This window comes from Larimichthys crocea, chromosome XVII (assembly GCF_000972845.2).
Source record: "Larimichthys crocea isolate SSNF chromosome XVII, L_crocea_2.0, whole genome shotgun sequence".
Classification (NCBI taxonomy): domain Eukaryota; kingdom Metazoa; phylum Chordata; class Actinopteri; family Sciaenidae; genus Larimichthys; species Larimichthys crocea.
Window position 1 is genome coordinate 15,771,874 of NC_040027.1, and position 19,335 is coordinate 15,791,208.

At 41.6% G+C, this 19,335-nt stretch overlaps 1 protein-coding gene across 1 annotated transcript in view; it reads right to left on the reverse strand.

The window, feature by feature from the left end:
- Window positions 1-9,896: 9,896 nt before the first annotated feature.
- The window catches only part of ncanb (neurocan b), a 137,488-nt gene continuing 128,049 nt past the window's right edge, over window positions 9,897-19,335 (reverse strand). Inside the window, exons 15-16 of the mRNA XM_027290477.1 lie at window positions 11,794-11,976; window positions 9,897-10,491 (exon numbers count right to left, since the gene is read on the reverse strand). Of these exons, the coding sequence (XP_027146278.1) occupies window positions 10,355-10,491; window positions 11,794-11,976 (320 nt within the window). The 3' untranslated portion in view covers window positions 9,897-10,354. The remainder of the gene's footprint in view (window positions 10,492-11,793; window positions 11,977-19,335) is intronic.

A 19,335-nucleotide genomic window follows, 5' to 3' on the forward strand; every position in this document is an offset into this window, starting at 1 on the left:
AGATTGTTAATATGTCAACTACTCGGGCCATTTTACTGCAGAATAAGTACTTTTACTTTTAATTCGTTAAGTACATTACATTTGCTTAAGTAGGATTTTAAATGCAAGACATTTACTTGTGCAGTATTTCTACATCAATGCTGAATTTACTGAAGTAAAGGAACTGAATACTTCCACTGCTGGTTATAATTTTGTTCCTAATTTTTCACCACTGCACCAGTATTTCTTGTCACCGTGTGGGCTGGGTACTTTTATGTGCATGACAAAATAGATAATAGATATAACATATAAATATGTTTTCTGCAAATGAACTCCTAATAGCTACTGCTAATAAGTGCTAATGGCTGTCAGATGAATGCAGCGGAGTGAAAAGTACAATAATTAAAGCAACATTATGTATCTTCTCTATCATAAGATGACAGCTTTTAAATCATTTTGATGCCGCACTGACATGTCATCAGATGAACGATATCTCTGTCATTCCTGCTCCAAGTAGGATCACCCATGAGAAGTAGGTAAAGCTTTCCACAATCACCATCGGCTGTTTCGCTGAATTTGGTGAAGCACTTTTTGAGAGAGCACCAGGGGGGTGTTAGTGGAAGAGGAGGGTTTTAGACGGGCAAATGTTGACGTAGAGCGGATCTGATGTCCTGTCAATACTGGTGCTGGGCAATTGGACAACATAACCAGACTAAGTAGTCTCTGTATATAATGGTAATGAAAGACAGACTTCTTGCTGTTTTTTTTTAGCCTTTTATATCACAAACCTCATGCCAGCGACTAAAAGCCAGTCACAGATTTAATTTTGTCTGGCCATCTCTTGCTTTCTTTTCTCAGCTTCCTCCATCAATCTTATTCTTTTCAACTCTACCATTATGTCCTTACACTTTTCACCATAAGTAATAATCATAATCATAACAAATGCCCGTCTACAGCTTTACCAAAGTGGCATTGCGCTCTGAAAATGGGGGCGCTAAATCAAAAATATCCATATTTCTGCGCAATGCTGATTTAATATATAAGTTTTATAAAACGTAAAGCACTTTAGAACTGTACAATACTTGATTAGATGTACTTTAAATGCACCACAGTTGAGGGATGTGCTAGAAGCTGCTTAATAAAGTCAGATTTCCAGATTGTCAGATGGGGTCATGCAACAAAACGCTTCACAATGTACACACAGCTGGCAGAGCAGAATGTGAGGGTGACGATGTATGAAAGACCTGGCTCGGGCTGATGTTTTTGCTGGCTTTGCTTCTCAGGTCTGACTCATGCACACACACACACACAGTACACACACACAAATGACTGTAAAAGAAGCTGTTAGTGAGCCGAGGCGCCGCCATCTGCAGCCATCATTAGGTCAGGAGCGAATGCAGATTCATGGGTAAAGCTATTGAACAACCTGGCTGCAATAAAGATGAGGGAGATAAACGGCCTTAAGATGCATATTAATCTTTTTTTGATTTGGATAAGCGGCTTGGTGTGCGTGTGTGGAGACAAGAGAGGAAAAAAAACAAAAAACTAGTGTGCTTTAGCCTGCAGCCTTTTATGTTTATATGTGAGATAAAGACAGACGGTAATTCTGGAAGGAAAAGAGGCAGAGCGGCTTCCAGTTTGAGTAAGAGACTGTCAGGACTTAGATGATGCTAAACCCCTTGTTGCTATTCATAATCTTCTTGAACTTTGGCAGCGTCATTAGGAGATAATGCTGGATAATACCAGAGATCCCCATCGATTCGCCATGCCTGCCAGATGAGCCTGATATCGACCCAAGAACAAGGTTATGATGAGCAGTCTTTTCATGCCTCTAATTTATCTGCTCATCTCAAAACAAAGTTACAGGAATCAGGACAAATCTGGAGCATAAATAGTACGTTTTAAGCCTTTGCATTGGTTATAATGAGCAAGCTTTGCGAGAAAGATATTCGAGTATGCTTATATAAGCCTCATGGACACACCACTTAGAGTGCATGCTGGTCCTCGGGGACATAATGTCACTGATTGTTTAGAGTGCCGCTCCATGCTGCAAAGTAAGGTGTAGGAGAGCTGAAGGTCATGTTCATCTGTGAATTTAAGAGAAACCCGTTAAGCAACCTTAATGAGCGCTGTCCTTGGGACTCACCGAGCGAAAACATCACTCAGCCAGCCAGAACAGAGGACGAGTATGTAAAAGAGATGCTATATTCAGTGTGATTGATTGTCGTCAGAAAACAGAAACCCGGCAGTGTGGCTTCCTCCAGTGTTTCGGAATAATAATGAGTCACATATCAAAGGAGATGAGAGGAACAAGAGAGCAAGGCGGGGAAAGGGAGAGAGAGAGAGAGAGGGAGAGAGAGAGAGAGAGAGAGAGAGAGAGAGAGAGAGTTTGTGTTTTTACAGGAGACAGCGCGGTGAGGCAATGAAACCATCCATTGATAAGAGAGGACTCTCATGTTCAGCTCATCAGAGGAAGTACAGGTGGACTGAAGGTCTCCGAGGTTAGACAGTACAACAGTAGGCGTATTCACAAAATGTTTTCTGCCAAAACAGTCTCTCTCATTCTTTCTACTTCGCCTAGCACCCTCATCCCTCCCTTCTCTTACCTATTATTCCTCTCCCTTCCTGTGTCCTCCGTCCTCTCCTTCCCTTCCTCCTACTCTTTTTCACTTGTGCTGCTGAGATTTTTTGCCCTCGGTGACCTCCTCGATTGCTAGAACAATATGCAGCACATTTTGGGAAAAAAAAAAAAAAGAATTTGTTTTATTGATATCTCGGCAATGGAAAAAAAAATGTTTGTTTTTTTTACCTAAGAGATTTGGAAATACATCTCAGCAAGGTCAGAGAAGCAAAAAAGAAACAGAAGCTTAGAGCAAAAAACTGAATCGTACAGAGGGGCGTGATGATAGCAAGAGAGGACGGCAGAGAGAAAACAAGAAGTTTTCGCATGAAGAGTAAGAATCATTTGGAGCACTTAATCATTTCGAGTGGGGAGCCTTCTGGTTGCCTCAGGTTTTAAATTTTCAATCCTAAAACTTTGAAGGTTTTTTTTTTATTACTTTTTCTATTTTAAAATTGATAGCAGCGTATGTTTTTCTTTTTAAAGATTCAGCCCAGTATCTTTTAGGAACAGTATCTGTCTGTCTAGTGATTCATTAAACTGCCACAAAACCTCAACCCGCATCTGACTCATTAACTCTGAGAGCTAAGTGTTATCAAATCAATCACTTATTAAAGTTCAACATTTTGGGAAATACTCTTCTTTGTTTTCTTGCCAAGAGTTTGATTAGAAAATCTAATCTCTGTGCGATCAGTGTGAAGATGGAACAAGGAGATGGTTAGTTTAGCTCAGCTCGCCACAACAAAATCCACAAACAGCACTGCAATGTATCTTGCGGTGTCCACGACTAGATCCTCGATTACAATGACGGCCTCCAGTAGCTGCTTGCTGCCATATTTCTTCTCTTCTTCTTTTGACATCTGGACAGAAGCCTTCAGAGACAGTCAGTCCCTCCATGGTCTGGTTAACCACTCTTTTCACGGGGGCGGCCCACTTCTCCTGGCTGCGGCTCTTTAGAGTTTTGCACTTGTACAACACTCTTACAGTCGGCATGGTGACAAACATCCGGAGCTGCTTCTCACTCTCTGCCTCGGTTGTTGACTCACGACCAGGGACAGATGGATCTTCAGGCTCCGTGTTCACCTTTGGTGTTACCATCGTATCGACAGGGTCCTTGTCCTTCTCTGTAATACTGCAATCCTGCTGACTTTTCAGTCACCTTTTCAGTCGTTCTCCTTCTCGAGGGTACTAGATTCTTGTCCAACATATTTGTTTTCTTTCTCGATTCTGCACTGTTCTCTGTAACCATTGTTAAGTTTCAGTCATGTTGGTCTGACTAGTCAATAGACTGGAGCATAAAGTCGGGACTCTTGAGTCTCCACTTGTTGCAAACAATCTTCATAAATATGATATTTATTTATATTTAGAGGTGGTTTGTTAACTTTGAACAGAACCAAGCTACCTATTTCCTCATTTTTAGTCTGTTAGGCTAAGGTAAACATCTCCAACTACTTATTTACTGTTCAGATCACAGACGTACTATCTGTGGCGTCACCCGCAGGTTTCTGAAGAGCTGCTGTGAAGTTTAGTGTGTGGTGGCTCTGGCCGCCGCCATCGTGGCAGTCCTGCTTCTGCTGTCTCCTGGCTAATCTAAAAATAGGCAAAGACATGTTTCTTTTTGGTGGAGCTGAGGTGGGCTGAATGATGTCTGACAAACCATCTGTACCAGCACCGTTTGCCATGTTGTTAATTATACAAAACTTTAAGCCTTAATATAATTTGAAGGTGTGAGTTACATAAAATATCACCCCAAGTACAGTTCTCATGAACAGGGAAAGTAGCTACAGAGACCAAAACAATTTTTTGTACCAGGCTGTAAACATGATTATTTCTGCTGTGAAGTTGGACATTTTTTGTGGGGGCTCATGGAGATTGACTTGGTCTGTAGCCAGCCTCAAGTGGCTGTTTGAGGAACTGCAGTTTTTGGCACTTTACAGCCACAGAGGTTGCGAATGTGGTATGAATCTTCTAAACTAACTCTAACAAGTGACCAAATGCTCGTAAGTTGTTTGTATTGTGTACCAGTAAACATTACGCAAGTTCTCAATTATAATTTGAAATATTCTAATTTGGTGCTCTGTATAAATAGTATAAAAAGTGGCCATGAGAAATGCATGCTACTTCCCCCACCACTCATTTTTTTTCTACAAACAAAAGATGCACAATATGCCATCAGTATAATTTAAAGGAGAGTTTAATCACATAAAAAAAAGATACACATACAGGCTTTAATGAATCTAAATGAACTTTACACAAATAACCACTCCAACAAAGCCAGATAACGGATCCAAACAAGGGTTTCTTTTAATGATCATTTGTCTCGTAAAGAATATAATACAATGACAGGACTCAAATTCATAAAAACATACATCAATAAATATGGATAAATACTTGTGGACCAGATTCACACAGACGTAGACTGGGCTCAGTCGCAGTTATAATGTATCTGTGTTCACAGTCGACATGAACGCATAGCTAGCTGCAAACTGAAGTGTTGTGCAGGCAGCAGAGAAGCCCGAGAAGTGATATTTTGTGTGTGTGTACAGTAAAATATCACCTCGCTTCTGGCTTTCCTGCAGAGCATGTGTTGACTGGAGCGTCAGCAGTTTAAAACAGCAGTGTGTGTGTGTGTGAAACGAGAAGCGAGATGGGTTTTGGATTTCCACGGAGGCTGTATGAATACGGTCCAGAGAAGCTAAGCAACAAACACACCCAGAGTAAATGGATTTTTTTTTAAAAAGGAAAAGAAAAACCCTCAGAGTATTTACATCACAGAGGAGAAGGAGCGTTCATCGGTTTCTCTGCGTTTGTCTCTTTCATTTCCCAGTCTCTCACTGTTCACGTTTCCACCCGTCCCAACAGAATACAGCCATTTTCTCGACAATTATGAAGAATCTCAACGCAAATCAGACAGAGACGCCTTGTCATACAAATACCACTAAAGGTTTACATTAGATACTGAACAGTTGAAGATGTGACGCAGCACTCCACGGGAGGAAAAGAGTGTTTAAAGATGATGACGCAAATAATGCAGAAATAGCATCTGAGAAGAACCAATTACACGGGAGGGTACACAACTCGCCTGTTCAAAGGGACACAGAGGGGTGAGTGCAGCGAGCTTTGGCAGTCTGTTTTACTGCCATTTAGAAAACATCCAACGGTCAGTCGACGCTGTTGTGCCGTCAGTGCCATCGACGGATTTAATAGGAACCCAACACAGACAGCTTAATCGTGAAATCAATAGTCTGTCTGTGTGCTGACTGAGGACAACAACCTCAACCGATCTTATTACGCCGCCGCCGCCGCTGACGAGTGCTGCGTTTTAAAATGCATCAGGTTCACAGTCACGGACAGTTGTCACAGCGCAGATTCTCATGTTTCTTACTGTATGCCAAGAGCCCACACACAATATACTGAACAGGCAGGGTGAGGCGTTCACTAGTCTGGTATTTCTTTTGAACTTTGCTTTTCTTTTACTGTCTTTCTACATGGATCATCAACTGGTGAGGATGCTGAGAACTTTTTGGAACATGTATCTTTATCCCCATTTATTTAGCATGAGATCATGTACGTTATCCAAATGAGTTCCTAATGAACTCATGGAACTAATGTCAGCTCAATTCATTGAAGTTAGTAATTAAAATACTAAAATGCCTCCACCATTTTTTGGCCTTTAATGATAGGACAGCTGAAGAGAGAGGGGGAATGACACGCAGTAAGGGGCGTCCGATACGGGATTCGAACCAGCGCCAGCTGCAGCGAGGACTGTAGCCTCTACACACGGGGCGGCCGCTTAACCCACTACGCTACCAATCGCCCCCATTTTCATTGTCAACTGGATATGTGAGAGGCATAGCAACAGTAACTACAGTAAGGGGGTCACTAATGGTCACTTGCTACTCTTGATATTTAATATTAAATGTCTAACTTGAACTGCTTGTATTCATTTATATTTCATGTCATACTTTTAACTCGAAGAGGTCTAATTTGCTTTTTTATTGTCCCATTATATTCAAGTGCGCGCTGGAAATTAAGTGAAAGTTCTTTAATCCTTTTTTACTCTTGTTTTTTCTCACTTTGACAGGTTGTATTTGTTTTGTCTGGTTGTGTGTGTGTGTGAATAGAAAATATATTGGTGTTTCTGAATGCTGCTGCAACAACCTGCTGTCACCTTTGAGACACAAGCTCACCCAAAGTCAATTTTCTCTGACATGCTTGTATCACTTCTGTCACACTGATTCAACTAGGCACACACTTCCTCACAACATACACAACAAATTTAAGTTGCGCTCCCGCTGTTACCATTTAGACAGAGTGAAATCAAAGAGTCACGGCTACAACCGCGCATGGAGATGAGTGAGGGGAATGACTCGGTCTTAATTAGGTGGCTGAAGCTGAGGAAGAGGCCTGCAGGCTGTTTTTTTTTTGCCCATTGCTCTCCCCTCAGGCACAGTGTTCGCTCCCGTGCCAAGAGACAGCTGGCAGCAACCTCTGTTAAGTCACTCTTCTTCATAATTAAGACTCACAATTATAAGGCTTCATCTCTGCCTGCTCTGCCTGCTCTCAGGGCTTCAAATAGAAAGTCCAACGAGGGGAGAGAAGGAAAAGAGTGTGAAAAGTTGGGAGGCAAAAGCAAAGAGACACTTCTGAGAGCGAGGGGTCAATGTGTTTGAAATTTCAAGAGGATAAATGTGAAGAGTGTATTTTTTTTTTCATGAATCCAATACTAAAAGTGTAAAAGTGGTGTGAGAGTGTGAGAAAGCTTGGAACACACACACACACACACACCACAGTCCAGAGGTAATCGATCATCACCATCACAAACACCTTTTATCACATCTTTTATGTGGTGTATCTATTATATTTTGGGGCTGCTTGGTGAAACAAAGTTGACTCACATTTCTCAAACTTTATCTGTGGAAAATCTCATTAAGGATGGAAGATTAACATCTGCGGTATTTTTTGTTTTTTCTGAAAATCTCTGCAGGAGATCAAACATTAACTGCAGCCATGATGTTTTTTTTCTAACCTCAGCATGGACGGATTCATTTGTATGTCATTTAAGTCACAAGTAAGTTTAAATTTGATCAAAACTTGCTCTCAAATTCACTTCAAATTCAAAGTTTTCTTCTCTTGTCACACAGATGAGCCTCTACACAACTGTAATCACACTGCCTGTTGGCATCAGCTCTGATTTGAATTACTGCGAGAGGTGCTTCTGTCTGCCCTTTCATTCACCTGCCGGTGCTCGATCCATTTTCATGGACAGACCTCGGCCTGACGTCTGAGAAACGACAGGGGTTTGACAGCTGTGACAGTTCTCTCGGCCACCTGTCCGTCACCCTAAACCTTCCGCTTGCTATCTGTCCAAGCCCAACCCTCCCCTTGTCATCACAGCTCATGGGTCCAGCAGATAAAGCAACTTGTTAATTAGGCATGCGGTAGATTAATTAAACTGATACAGAGGTGTAGGTTCACTATTCTTCCCTGTGCGGACAAGTGTTGTCATTGTCAAGGTGAGAAGAGACAAACAAAGGCGGCGAATTAACATGCACGGGATGGATTTTCTCACCTCATGTGACTTTATACAACCCGATCCTGTTTGAGTGTTCTTTTTATAAGATGTTAAAAACACTGAGTGCACTCTTTGACCAATAAAGAGCTGGTTAAACTGGATTTAGCTCCTCAAAAGACGGTGACAGTGAGAAGAACGTCCAGTGAGGAATATAAATGAAAAGTACTAAAGTGAAAACAGAACAAAATGTAAAAACATAAAGGATAAAAGCCCCGGAGTCAGTGTTTGGGATATAATCCTAGAAGCTCTGAACCTCAAGTGCTGGCTTTAAAAAACACCAGTTTAACCCGACAGTAAAAGGGAAGGAAAAGAGAGAGCGAAGCGCTTGTTCTATCCGTCTCAATCCCTCTCTCTTTAAAGCAGGACACTCGGCAGGAGTGAGCACAGGTGTGAACAGCTGTGAGACTCCGTCTGCCCCAGAAATCTGAAGCCTTAATCTCCGCTGACCTTCTCTATCATCATCCGCTGGGACTTCAGCCACTGTCAACATCCTCAATCATAAACACACACACACACACACACACACACAGCCTGCAAACACACACATCTGCACACTGAGATGACAGAGATCTCTTCGTCTCTTCATCCTCCACGCTCTGCGTGCACAGCTTTGATTCACGATCCGACAGTCATAAACATTAGTCTCTGCTTGTTTTCGAGCCTGTTCCTCAACTCATCCTGGTTTCAGAGGGCTGGTAAAACCGGTACACTGCAAAAAAAAAGTAATTTAATACCTAAAGTTGCTTCTGTCATGTGAAAGTTGTTCGAAGCGACTAACCCAAAACAAAGACACACCAAACTCACAATTAAAAATGCAAGATTAGGATTATCTCAAAGTTTTAAAAAGCTAAATGTAAGATTTTCATGGCATGTATGTTTTTTTTACAGTGTACCCAAACTCTGCGCATGGACTTGTGATGTCTTGTGCTTGCTGAGACATATGAGGGGACTACTGGATGTAGATAGATGTATATATCTCATGCTTGGCTGGCGGCATAATTTCTCCACATCAGACCAAAGACGTACAAAAAAAACAAACAACTCCAAAATAAATGCGAACAGATGAGTGAGAAGAACTTTGCCCTGCTGCGTCACGTTGATTAATTCACAGCACACATTCTTCCAGCGCCACATATTATGTAGAAAAGGCAAAAGCAAACGTGGGATTTTCTGAGACAACAACGGTTCAAATTAACCCTCAGCATTGACAGGGGTGGATGTCTGACACAGCGAGAGCGATTTCAGATTGTTCGACACTTCTGAAAAAAGTGGCCGACGAGCGTCATGATGTGATAAAACTGAAAATGAGATGTGGTGTGTTTTCCATTTTCCTCTGGGGCGGGGGATTTAGCATCTGATCTAAAAGTCTTACACTGACAAGAAGATACAACACTAACGATCAAATAATTCAATTACAACTGCCTCTGATTCAAAGTAAATCAATTAAATCTGTTTCAGAATAACTTGCTTTAAGTCAAGCACAAATGTCTTACAAAGAGCAAACCAAAAGCAGCAGAGTCAAGAAATAAACACTAAGTATTTGTAAAAAATGATGTATGTTCAACAGACAAAAGGCTCAAGTCAACAACATGGATGCGTTCCTTGACTCGTCTGATTTTGATACGGCATTCTCAGTGATGTCGTCCCTATTTATAGTTTGTACTAAACCACTTCTCTCCGAAGAATGTTCGGCGTAGATCTCAAAGGTTGTTTTCTTTCTTTTTCTTTTTCTTTTTCTTTTTTTTTTTTCAAAAACAGGTCAGCATAGCCCCATGTTTCAGGTCATCTTTGAGCTCGGAGGGGTAGTAACTGGGTCGCGTTAGAGGGTAGGTGAGAGACAGACAAGTTAAGACAACAAAGTGAAACAGAGAAAGGAAAGTAAAAAGAGTACAAAGGGATTTTGTTATTGTCCCGGTGACGCCTGGCAGCACTGGCAGGCCTCAGAGTTGACTATGATACAGGTTGACTCGGAGAGCCAAGGGGGTGGAGCTTAAGGGCAGGTACGGTGCAGTGCGGGGAGGCGGGGCTTGGGCAGAGAGTTTTAGGCTGTAAAGGTGTGTAAAGTGGTGTTTGGGGTCATGGAGCGAGGAGAAGGGACGACAGGGAGACAGGCAAACTGCAGTTGGCAGAGGAGAAAAGGGAAAAAGGGGATAGGGTTGGGTTTTTTTTTATTTTTTGGTTCAGAAGTGGGCGTGGTTGTGGCCCTGGCTCAGCTCTCCTCCGTGGTGCCCTCCATCTCTGTGGCCGTGCCTCTTGTGCTTCCTGCGCTCCCTCCTGCCCTTGTGGTGGTGGCGACGGTAGCGGTGGGCTCGCCGGGCTGGTGGAGCAAAAACAGAGCGAAAGGAAATAGACGGTGAGATAAAAACAAAGGATCGGGGATTTACTGAAGAAGTAAGTCGGAGATAGAATAAGATGAGAAGCGAGAGTGGAGAACCCGATGTAAGCGGGAGATGAAACACTGACAATCATCAGACAGATAGTCGGAGGGAGGTGAAACCAGGTAAGAGGCGAGGGAAAGGGGATCAAACAGCAGGGAGGTCAAAACCACATGTTCTTTGTAGACGGTTTAGCTATTTCCACCACACTCGGGGAATCTGTTTTATCTCACATTCAGTTGAACGGGCGCCTTTAGCAAAAGCACACTGAGCTAGCCACCCACTCACAGCCTCAGTATAAGCTTGTTCCTGGGGTGTACTGCCAAATAAGGTTCCTCCGTCCCTTTTCTGGATTTCACCAACAAAGAAATGTCATCTGCAATGAATGATAACGACACCATAACTCTAGGCCATGAAAACAACTCTGCCCAAAGATAAAGAGTCGGAGGAAAAATAAGTCTTATCAATTTCAACAGAGGCTCCATTATTTGAGCATTTCATCATTACTGTCACTGGGTGAAATAAAAATACAAGGAGCAGTTTGCTATAATATTTATATATATCAATCCTTTATCTGCTCTATTCTGTCATAGTTGGAGTGAGTCCTTTAAAAGAAATCAAATAAATCAAGTTTATTCTAAGCCTCAGAGGAGATAAGGTGTATGAAAGTTGCATAATAAAAGACTTTTCGCTGATTTTAGATGCCGCACTGCTCTAAAATAAGACGTAGCTCTAACCATGAATGAAAGACTGCAGTGACACTGCAATGGCATCGTTTTACTTCATTTAAAAACCTCCATGAGCCGTTACGAAAGTATTTGCTACTCACAAGAAGAAAAAAAAAAAAGATTTCACTTTGATTTTAACATTTTTAGTTTTTAACCGCCTTTGTAGTTGCAACAGATGCAAAAAATGTGTTTTTTTAAAAGTCTGAAAAAATAAAAAATAAAATAAAAATCCCACCTCAAGCATTAAACACTTCAAAAGGAGAGCCCAGGGGATTTTAATTCATTCTGCAACCACAGTAATCTTTTTGCTTGCAATTATTAATAATGAGAGCAGGGATGGCAAGCCTCAATGCGCATGGTGACAGGAGCTCCCGAGGGCAGTTAATGTAGGAGGTTCATCTTACAGACCCGGTGGTGTTGTGCATGCTAAAAATAAGAAAATGTAAATGTGACCTAACCGATGCAAAACATCGCTTTAAGTCTTGTTGTCTGCCACCTTGCACGTGTTAAACTCACATTTTATGCAGATGATTTTAGGCCGGTCCCACTTGCCGTTGGCACGACACTTAGCAGTGGGCACATGGCGCTGCAGGAACCCGTTGGCGCACTGGTAGCGCACCACGGAGTGGATGTCATAGTGGGAGCGCTTCCGACCAATCAAGAAGGCGTTATCCACAGTGGGTGGGGCTCCACAAAGCACTGTAGGATGGAGGAAAGAGACAGAATATTAGTCAGATGTCTGTTTATTTTCATATCCCTGTGTGTGATAAGAATATTCACACAGGATAGAGACTTTTACCTGGATTCATCGCCTCAGTGTGCTTAACTAAAACTCTTAGATGTTCCTGATGGTTTCTACATTCAGGATTTATTCTGCCTTGTGATGATAAGGCAGTCACATCTCAGAGAGAGAGAGAAAAAAAACCCAACCCTCAGAGCACTGACATCAAAATATGAATTTAGTTTGGGTCAGCGTGTCTGTCTAAGTCTGTGAGTGAGTGGGCAGCTGTCAAAGAAGCACAGCGTTTCAGACACATAAAGAGTCGAGGCAGAATCAGAAAAATGTTTACACAGGCTGAGATGGAGAGATGACTGACGTTCTGGTCAGAGACTGACAGGATGGACAAGCCTGAGGGAGGCACTCAAACAGCTTCACAGATTTTTTAACTCTCCTGTCAGGGGTTTGGCAGCCTCCCCGGTGGAAGCAGCAGGTGAGTGTGTAGTAAAGCTGGGAATCCCTAGATGGCAGTCTTGCAGCTGAAGCCCACGCTCTTCAACATATGGTGCTTAAACTCATGGAAAAAGTTGTGAAGTTCATCAGTGATAAGCTGTGACTTAAAATTAGCTGGCTATAGCTGTTATTAGTCTCGACAGTGCACGGCTGCTGAACCCATTATTAAACAGTGAGAGGTGGAAGATGCTCTTGTTGTTAGTTCAAATGCACTGCTAAGGAGATTTCAGCAGAGGAAGTTGGCAGGCTTGCAACACTGAACGAGCTTTGGCTTGTAATCTCTGGTGCAGTTTCCAAATGTTCTCTGTCGTCTTTATCAACCGCTATAATTATCTTGGGAAAACGAGTAACAAAAGGAGCCAAGTTGAATTCTATTGAAAAAAAAGAAAAACATTAGCAAGAACGTGAACTGACTTATGTGTTGGTTTTATGAGCATCCACAGTTGTTTTATTATTCCTTGGTGAAAGTCTGGCCATCTTGCGTCCTTCTGCTTTCTAAATAAATGATCAGAGCACTCTTTTTTTTAATTGTTCCATATACTTTTTCATTTGTGTCACAGCAGGAAAAGCAGAGGTGGAACTAATAACCTTAACATTGCCTCTGTTATCCCCATTTTCTCAACGCAATGCAGCAACTAATGAAGTTATTAGTTACATCTGTGTTTGGTAGTCACACGTCACACGCTTGTTTCTTCAGTTCAAGTTTCACTCCATGTTTTTTTCCCCCTGGACATGTGATGGCTCAGTCCACCTGTAGGTGTATCCACCTGTAATTTTAGGGACTCAGTTCAAGTGTAATTAGCCATTTATTTTGATTGGGTAGTAAAATCTATTGTGCTATCTTTGCATGACAGTTTTCAGCTGTATCTGTCAAGGTGTGGTTCATGCAGACGATGCGGTGGTGGGCCAAAAATAATTAAAGAAAACAAAATCCAATAAACAAAAGTACATAAAACAAAAACAAAGGAGAAGCACTGGCAGAATAAGGGACCGGATAACTAAGGAACTTAAACAGGGCACCGCACACATTACTGACCAACAGACACAGTACACAGTACGACCTGAATAAGGACAGAAAACCATAAAACCATAAACAGAAAACCACGACAATATCACTCACAAAAACTGGGTTCTAGTCTGCTGTATGTGCTTTGTATCTGTTTGTGACAGTGCTGGTAATGTATTACACCACTGGGGATAAAGTCTTCTTTTTTTATCAAACTTTTTTAAGGTGAAAACAATTATCAACAAAAGCAATTAGCAGCCAACAAAATTAGGCTTTCTTGTATGAGTTATATATAACAAATGGGTCACAAAACTAACACACAATGATCATCACGCCCAACTATCCACTAAAAGTGTATCACCTTTATTTGAGTACTTGTGATGCGCATATACAATTCACATCCTTTCTTATAATCATGCCTTTATGTAGGCTGTGATCTTGATTACACGGTGCCATTATCATAACTGACGCCAACACACCCACGGCATCGATCAGAGAGAAAACTAAGAGCTGACTAATAGTAATAAATGCCTTTTTAATGAAGGGTTAGGGGCTGGGAAATGTGATAGGGGTGAAAAGAAAATACCACGCTGCCCCCCGTCAATACTAATTATTTTGTGAACACCAAAAATTTCCATTGAATTCACTCTTGGATGTGATTTACACACTTCACTGCTAAAAGTGGTCATGAGAGGACTTAATCAGTAATCAGAAAATGTTTACAATCTCGCTTAATTCCCTTGTCCTTGTCCTAATACCTCTTAAATTCTTAATAAAGGGAAGCAATGTCATTAAGCCTGATGAAAGGTTTAATGCCACATTTACAGTTTAATGTGTTGTAGAAAGAAGGGGCAATAAGCACTTCCCTCCTCACTTCAAACATCACTGACTCAACACAAATGGAAGGCTAAAAGGGAGTTTTCCATTAGCCGTCACCTACGTTCACTGTTGGATGATTTCTCACAGCGGGGGCAAGCAAAGTCAGAGTATATTGAAGTAGGGATAAAAGAAAATGTCACTAAACTCAGAAAAAGAAAATGGAGCCACGATTTTTATGGGAGACGCTTTTAGTGAGAAAAGGTCTTTTTGTAGAATAAAGCCTGAAGGACGTAGAGGGCTACTACTGAGAGATGAACTAAGTTTCATAGAAAAAGCCCAAAGATGTACTCTAAAGCTGCTCCTAGTATGGATTTATTTTTTTTAACCACTGACTAAACATTCATCAAACTACTGGCATCACTGTGAGTGTCTGATAGCACAGTCACACACAGATAAAAAGCAAAAACATTGATAAGATTGGCGTATAGAAATGATGTAGCTACACACTCCCCTACATGTGAAGTCCCCAACACTCTCAAGATGGTGGCTACTGTTAAAACTGCACTAATCAATATCAATATAATAATGGATCATTATGTGCAAGGTGAAACATGCTCGTAGTGACAAATTCACTCAACTCCACAGTTGTATTTAGCTCTATGCAGTAAAGCATGAAATGGGCCTTAGAAGTCAGGCCCGACCCGGCCCCGGCCCGATAGAATTCAACCTGAGCCCAGCCCGACAATATTCAAATGTGCACATATGGCATAACAGCTCCGATCAACATGCCTGGTCAGCGACGAATTTCCTGTCATTTTGCTGTCATATTTCAACAAAACGTTGCATTTTTTGCATTCAACATAGCCCACTGGCTCATTATTTTCATTGTGTACATGGTCAAAGTTTTTCCACACTTCAGACCTTGCTTTCACTGGCTCGACCAACACAAAGTTACCACAGTCTAACCTCTGTTTCACCTCCTCAGCATCCATTTTTGCACTGTCTTGCGCAGATCAAGACGCATCACATGATCGCTCATTTACTGCACAAATCATAACACGAGCCCGCCCCGGGCCCGATTGAAATTATAAAAATGATGCCCGGACCGGGTCCTGACGGGTTCGGGCAAAGATTCCCAGCTCTACTACGCAGCATTTTAGTGTTTTTCAGCTCATTGTTTTGGTTGCTAACACACTACAGCTACCTTTCCGGCACCAAACAGCCAACTATCTTGTGAACATCATGAAGCATTCAGTAAAAACAGAAGCAGATTGGTGGAAAACAAAAAAAGAGAGCTAGAAAATAGAGTGGCTCGAGACTTCAGATTAAATATGTTGCTCTGTGTTTGTTGAATGGGTACGTAAGTGTTTGCTAACATGTTGCCATATCAATGTGATAAGGTGAAAATATGTCAATATTGTATTAGCACCTTGTTCTGCTGCTGCCAAGGTGACAAATCAAAATGAACACAGATTTCCTCCACAGTTATTGCCTGGCAAACTCAAACTGTGTTTACAAAGCTGAGAGAGACACATGCACAAATATTAAAATCTGCTAACTTAGAAAGCAACAAGAAAAATAATTTGGGATGTTGGAAAACAGAGAAGATGGAGAAGAAAGCCAGAAGATGAAAAAAGGAGGTGTGTATCCTTAGACAAAATAGTGTGTAATATAATATTGTATTATTTCCAGCAGCTGATTTAAGCAAGCCAACATTTAGAGGCTAAGAGGAAGCTAATCCTGCATGCAGGTTACATGTAAACTTAATGTATGCTTTAGCTGTATACTTGAAAACATGCACGCAGTGACATTTTCTGTCACTGCGTGCCTGTGTCTGTGTGGCGGGGGGTAGTCAGTGTGAGTTAGTGGCATGGGGAGATCTGCAGACAGTTAGTTGCTGCTTCCTCTCAGCACTCCTCCATGGCCTCAAAGCCTCCACGCACCTACTGCCAGTCCTGTTAGAATAAATCAGAGAGACATGAAAGCATGTGTGCGCATTCTGACTGAAACACTACTGGGAGGGAGTCTCGTGTGGAAAAAATAGATGTGGACAAATTCAGTTATATTTATTAAATAAACTGCAGTGGTTTGTTTGCGAGAATGTTTGCTGACATCCCGGACCTCCTGAGAGAAAATGGTTTATACCACGTCGAGTATCATTGAGTATCTTGGAGTGCTGTGAGTACAAAAAAAATATAGGCATCAGGCAACAAATAAATAGAAAGTGAGATGTACAGAAGGATTTGTTCAAACTTTAATCAGAGCAAACCAACATGCCTTTTTCACAGCAAGAAATGGACGGGTGTTTCAAATATCATTATTGATGGCTCTGGAGGTCAGTCATACTGGAGAAAGTTAGTTGATTGCTGAGTCTTATTCCAAGTTTATTAAGTGGCTCGGAGTGAGCTATACAATAGTGGCTTGACGATGGTTGATTGAGTCTTTTGTTGAGCCACTTTCCATCAGTATTTTACGACCTCAGAGTTAAACTCAACAATCGACTATCTTCCTTTAGTATGACCGACCCCAAGTGTCAGAATGCCACTGCATCAGCAACATTAAGGCCACATACGTGGCGCAACTAAATCAGCTGTGTTATGGAATTTTCTACCCTTAGGTTACACAAGGTCACGTGTGGGCCTTGAGGTCCTCAGCAGTATTAATTGTTTGGCTTTGACTAGGTGCCAGTCTATCTCAACACTGTGGTGGCCAGGGTCGAAGAGACCTATTGCTGCTTGCTTCCTAGACATAATAAATAGCTTCCAATCTGCGTAAACAGACATCTGTGTCTCCAGACTAGAATATGCTGACAATAACACCTCCATGGGAAAAGACATTCTCTTTGACTAATTCTGGGCGTGTAGCATTTGTGGTGTTATCTTTGGGTTTAAAGTCGATCCACCAGCACGAGTTCGGCAGAATTTGAGACCGACTCAGGCACTTCTGATGTGCTTTGAGAGTGTCTCTAATTCTCCTTGATCAAGCGTCAATAAATAATACAGCATAAGACATCACAGGCTCTTGAACACTTTCTTCTTTCCTGACCTCACCATTCTCCTTTGACTTCAGGAAATTTCTCCACAACAAGCTGCAGCCAACAGTTCAACATTTGTTGAACGTATTTGCTTTCGATAAAAAGATTGATACCACTCTCATGCATGCGTTAAATATGGAGCTGGAACTAGGAGCGTTTATCTTAATTCATGTAATTTAGTATGATGACTGGAAACAGGAAGAATTTGTAGTTTCAGAAGAACTAATGGAGTAGGATTGACAAAGCAGTTTATCCCTCTGCCCTACACCTCTGTATCGCGACTCCTGAGGGAGCTTTAAAGGTGCTGCTAGGTGGATTTTTGAACTGAGCCAGTTCAACTCCTGCTTTCACTCTATATGCTAAGCTAACTGTCTCCCGGCTATGGCTCGGTACTTGAGAGTGGTATCACTGCTCTCATCTGACCTGAAGCAAGAAAGAGAATAAGCATACAGTTTCCCCCCAAATGTCGAACTAATGCTTTACTAAATGATTACTCCTTTGTCTGGTGGGTCATGGACTTCTGCAACACATCTACCTGTGGAGGATGTAACTAACAGACCTTTTTCACAGCAGCCATTTTGACATGTAATAGTAGGGTCAATGCACGTGTCTCCAATGATACTAATTAAGGTTCTGTTCTGAGCCTTTCCAGTGAACCAACATGCACCACAGCAGCACCCTGACTCTGTTTGACCTGAATAGAACGAAACCTTAGTTAGTATCATTGGTAACACATGTGTTTACCTTCCTATTTAATGTCAAAATGGCTGCTGCGAGGAAGGTCTACTATAAGAGTCTACAAAACAATAAGACAGGATCCTGTCAAGGGGTCTGTGTCTGCTCAGCTGGGGTCGCTGGACAGAGGACCTTCATCTTCTCTTTCTGTTTCTGACTGGACAGCAACAAATCAACAGGATTATAATGATATTGGAAATATATACAAGAAGCCTGCCTTAATATACATATACACATATACTCTCCTTCCGCCGTTACTACCTCACACTCAGGCTAACCTCCGCACAGTCCCTTCTAACCAAAAATGTAAAATGTTTGAGAGGATGTGGATTACTAAAGCCGACACTGCTCCATGTGAATACACAACTGCAAACACACACAGTAGCAGGTAATTCACAATATACACATAATAAAAACTACTTTCCCCCCTTACTTTCAAAATACTGTATATTTCAGCAACCACAGTTTTACATGATGCAGCGCATATCCACCCAAATGATTACATTACACGCCAGTGGACACGTCAACTTCTAAAGGCACTGACAACAGCCTATCATTTCCCCAAACACTCCCGGAGCGTGCTGAGCATGTCATGCAAAATTAGATTTCCTGCCTCTGAACATAATAACCCATCAGAAATAATGGAATAATTTCATAATACTTACATGTTCTGCGGTGGGTAAATTCCCCTTTCATCCTTGTTGGAAGAGCTCAGAGACAGAAGTCTATGTGACTCTCTCTCACCACTATAATCCAAATGTAAATGTAAAACTAGATCTGCGCTATCGATTCCCATTAAAATCTTCTCTCTGTCCTTTCTTATACAGGATTGATCCAGCAATCAAATACTGCTTCTGAGCATTGAAACACCTGCTATAAAACGTGTTATCAATAAGTGTATATACAATGTTCTTACTTGGGAAAACTCAAACATTGTGTTTTTAATGATCTGAAAACATTTGCCCAAGCTGAAAATGGAACCGCAGAGAAACAGTGCATCAATTGGAGAAGTGAATCAACATTTCTTTTACACATTTATGCAGCTATTCAGCTGCCAATATTAGAAAAATATGTCGGAAATCAGCGGTGGGGCTGAATATATGCGTGATTAATGATCGGAGGCTTATGAGAGTGTACAAATTCTAGTCTAGCCATCTTTCCTCAAGATCTCACCATTGTGTCATCAGATAATAGTCTCTTTTTTTTCAGTTATATAAAAAAAAACCCATCATC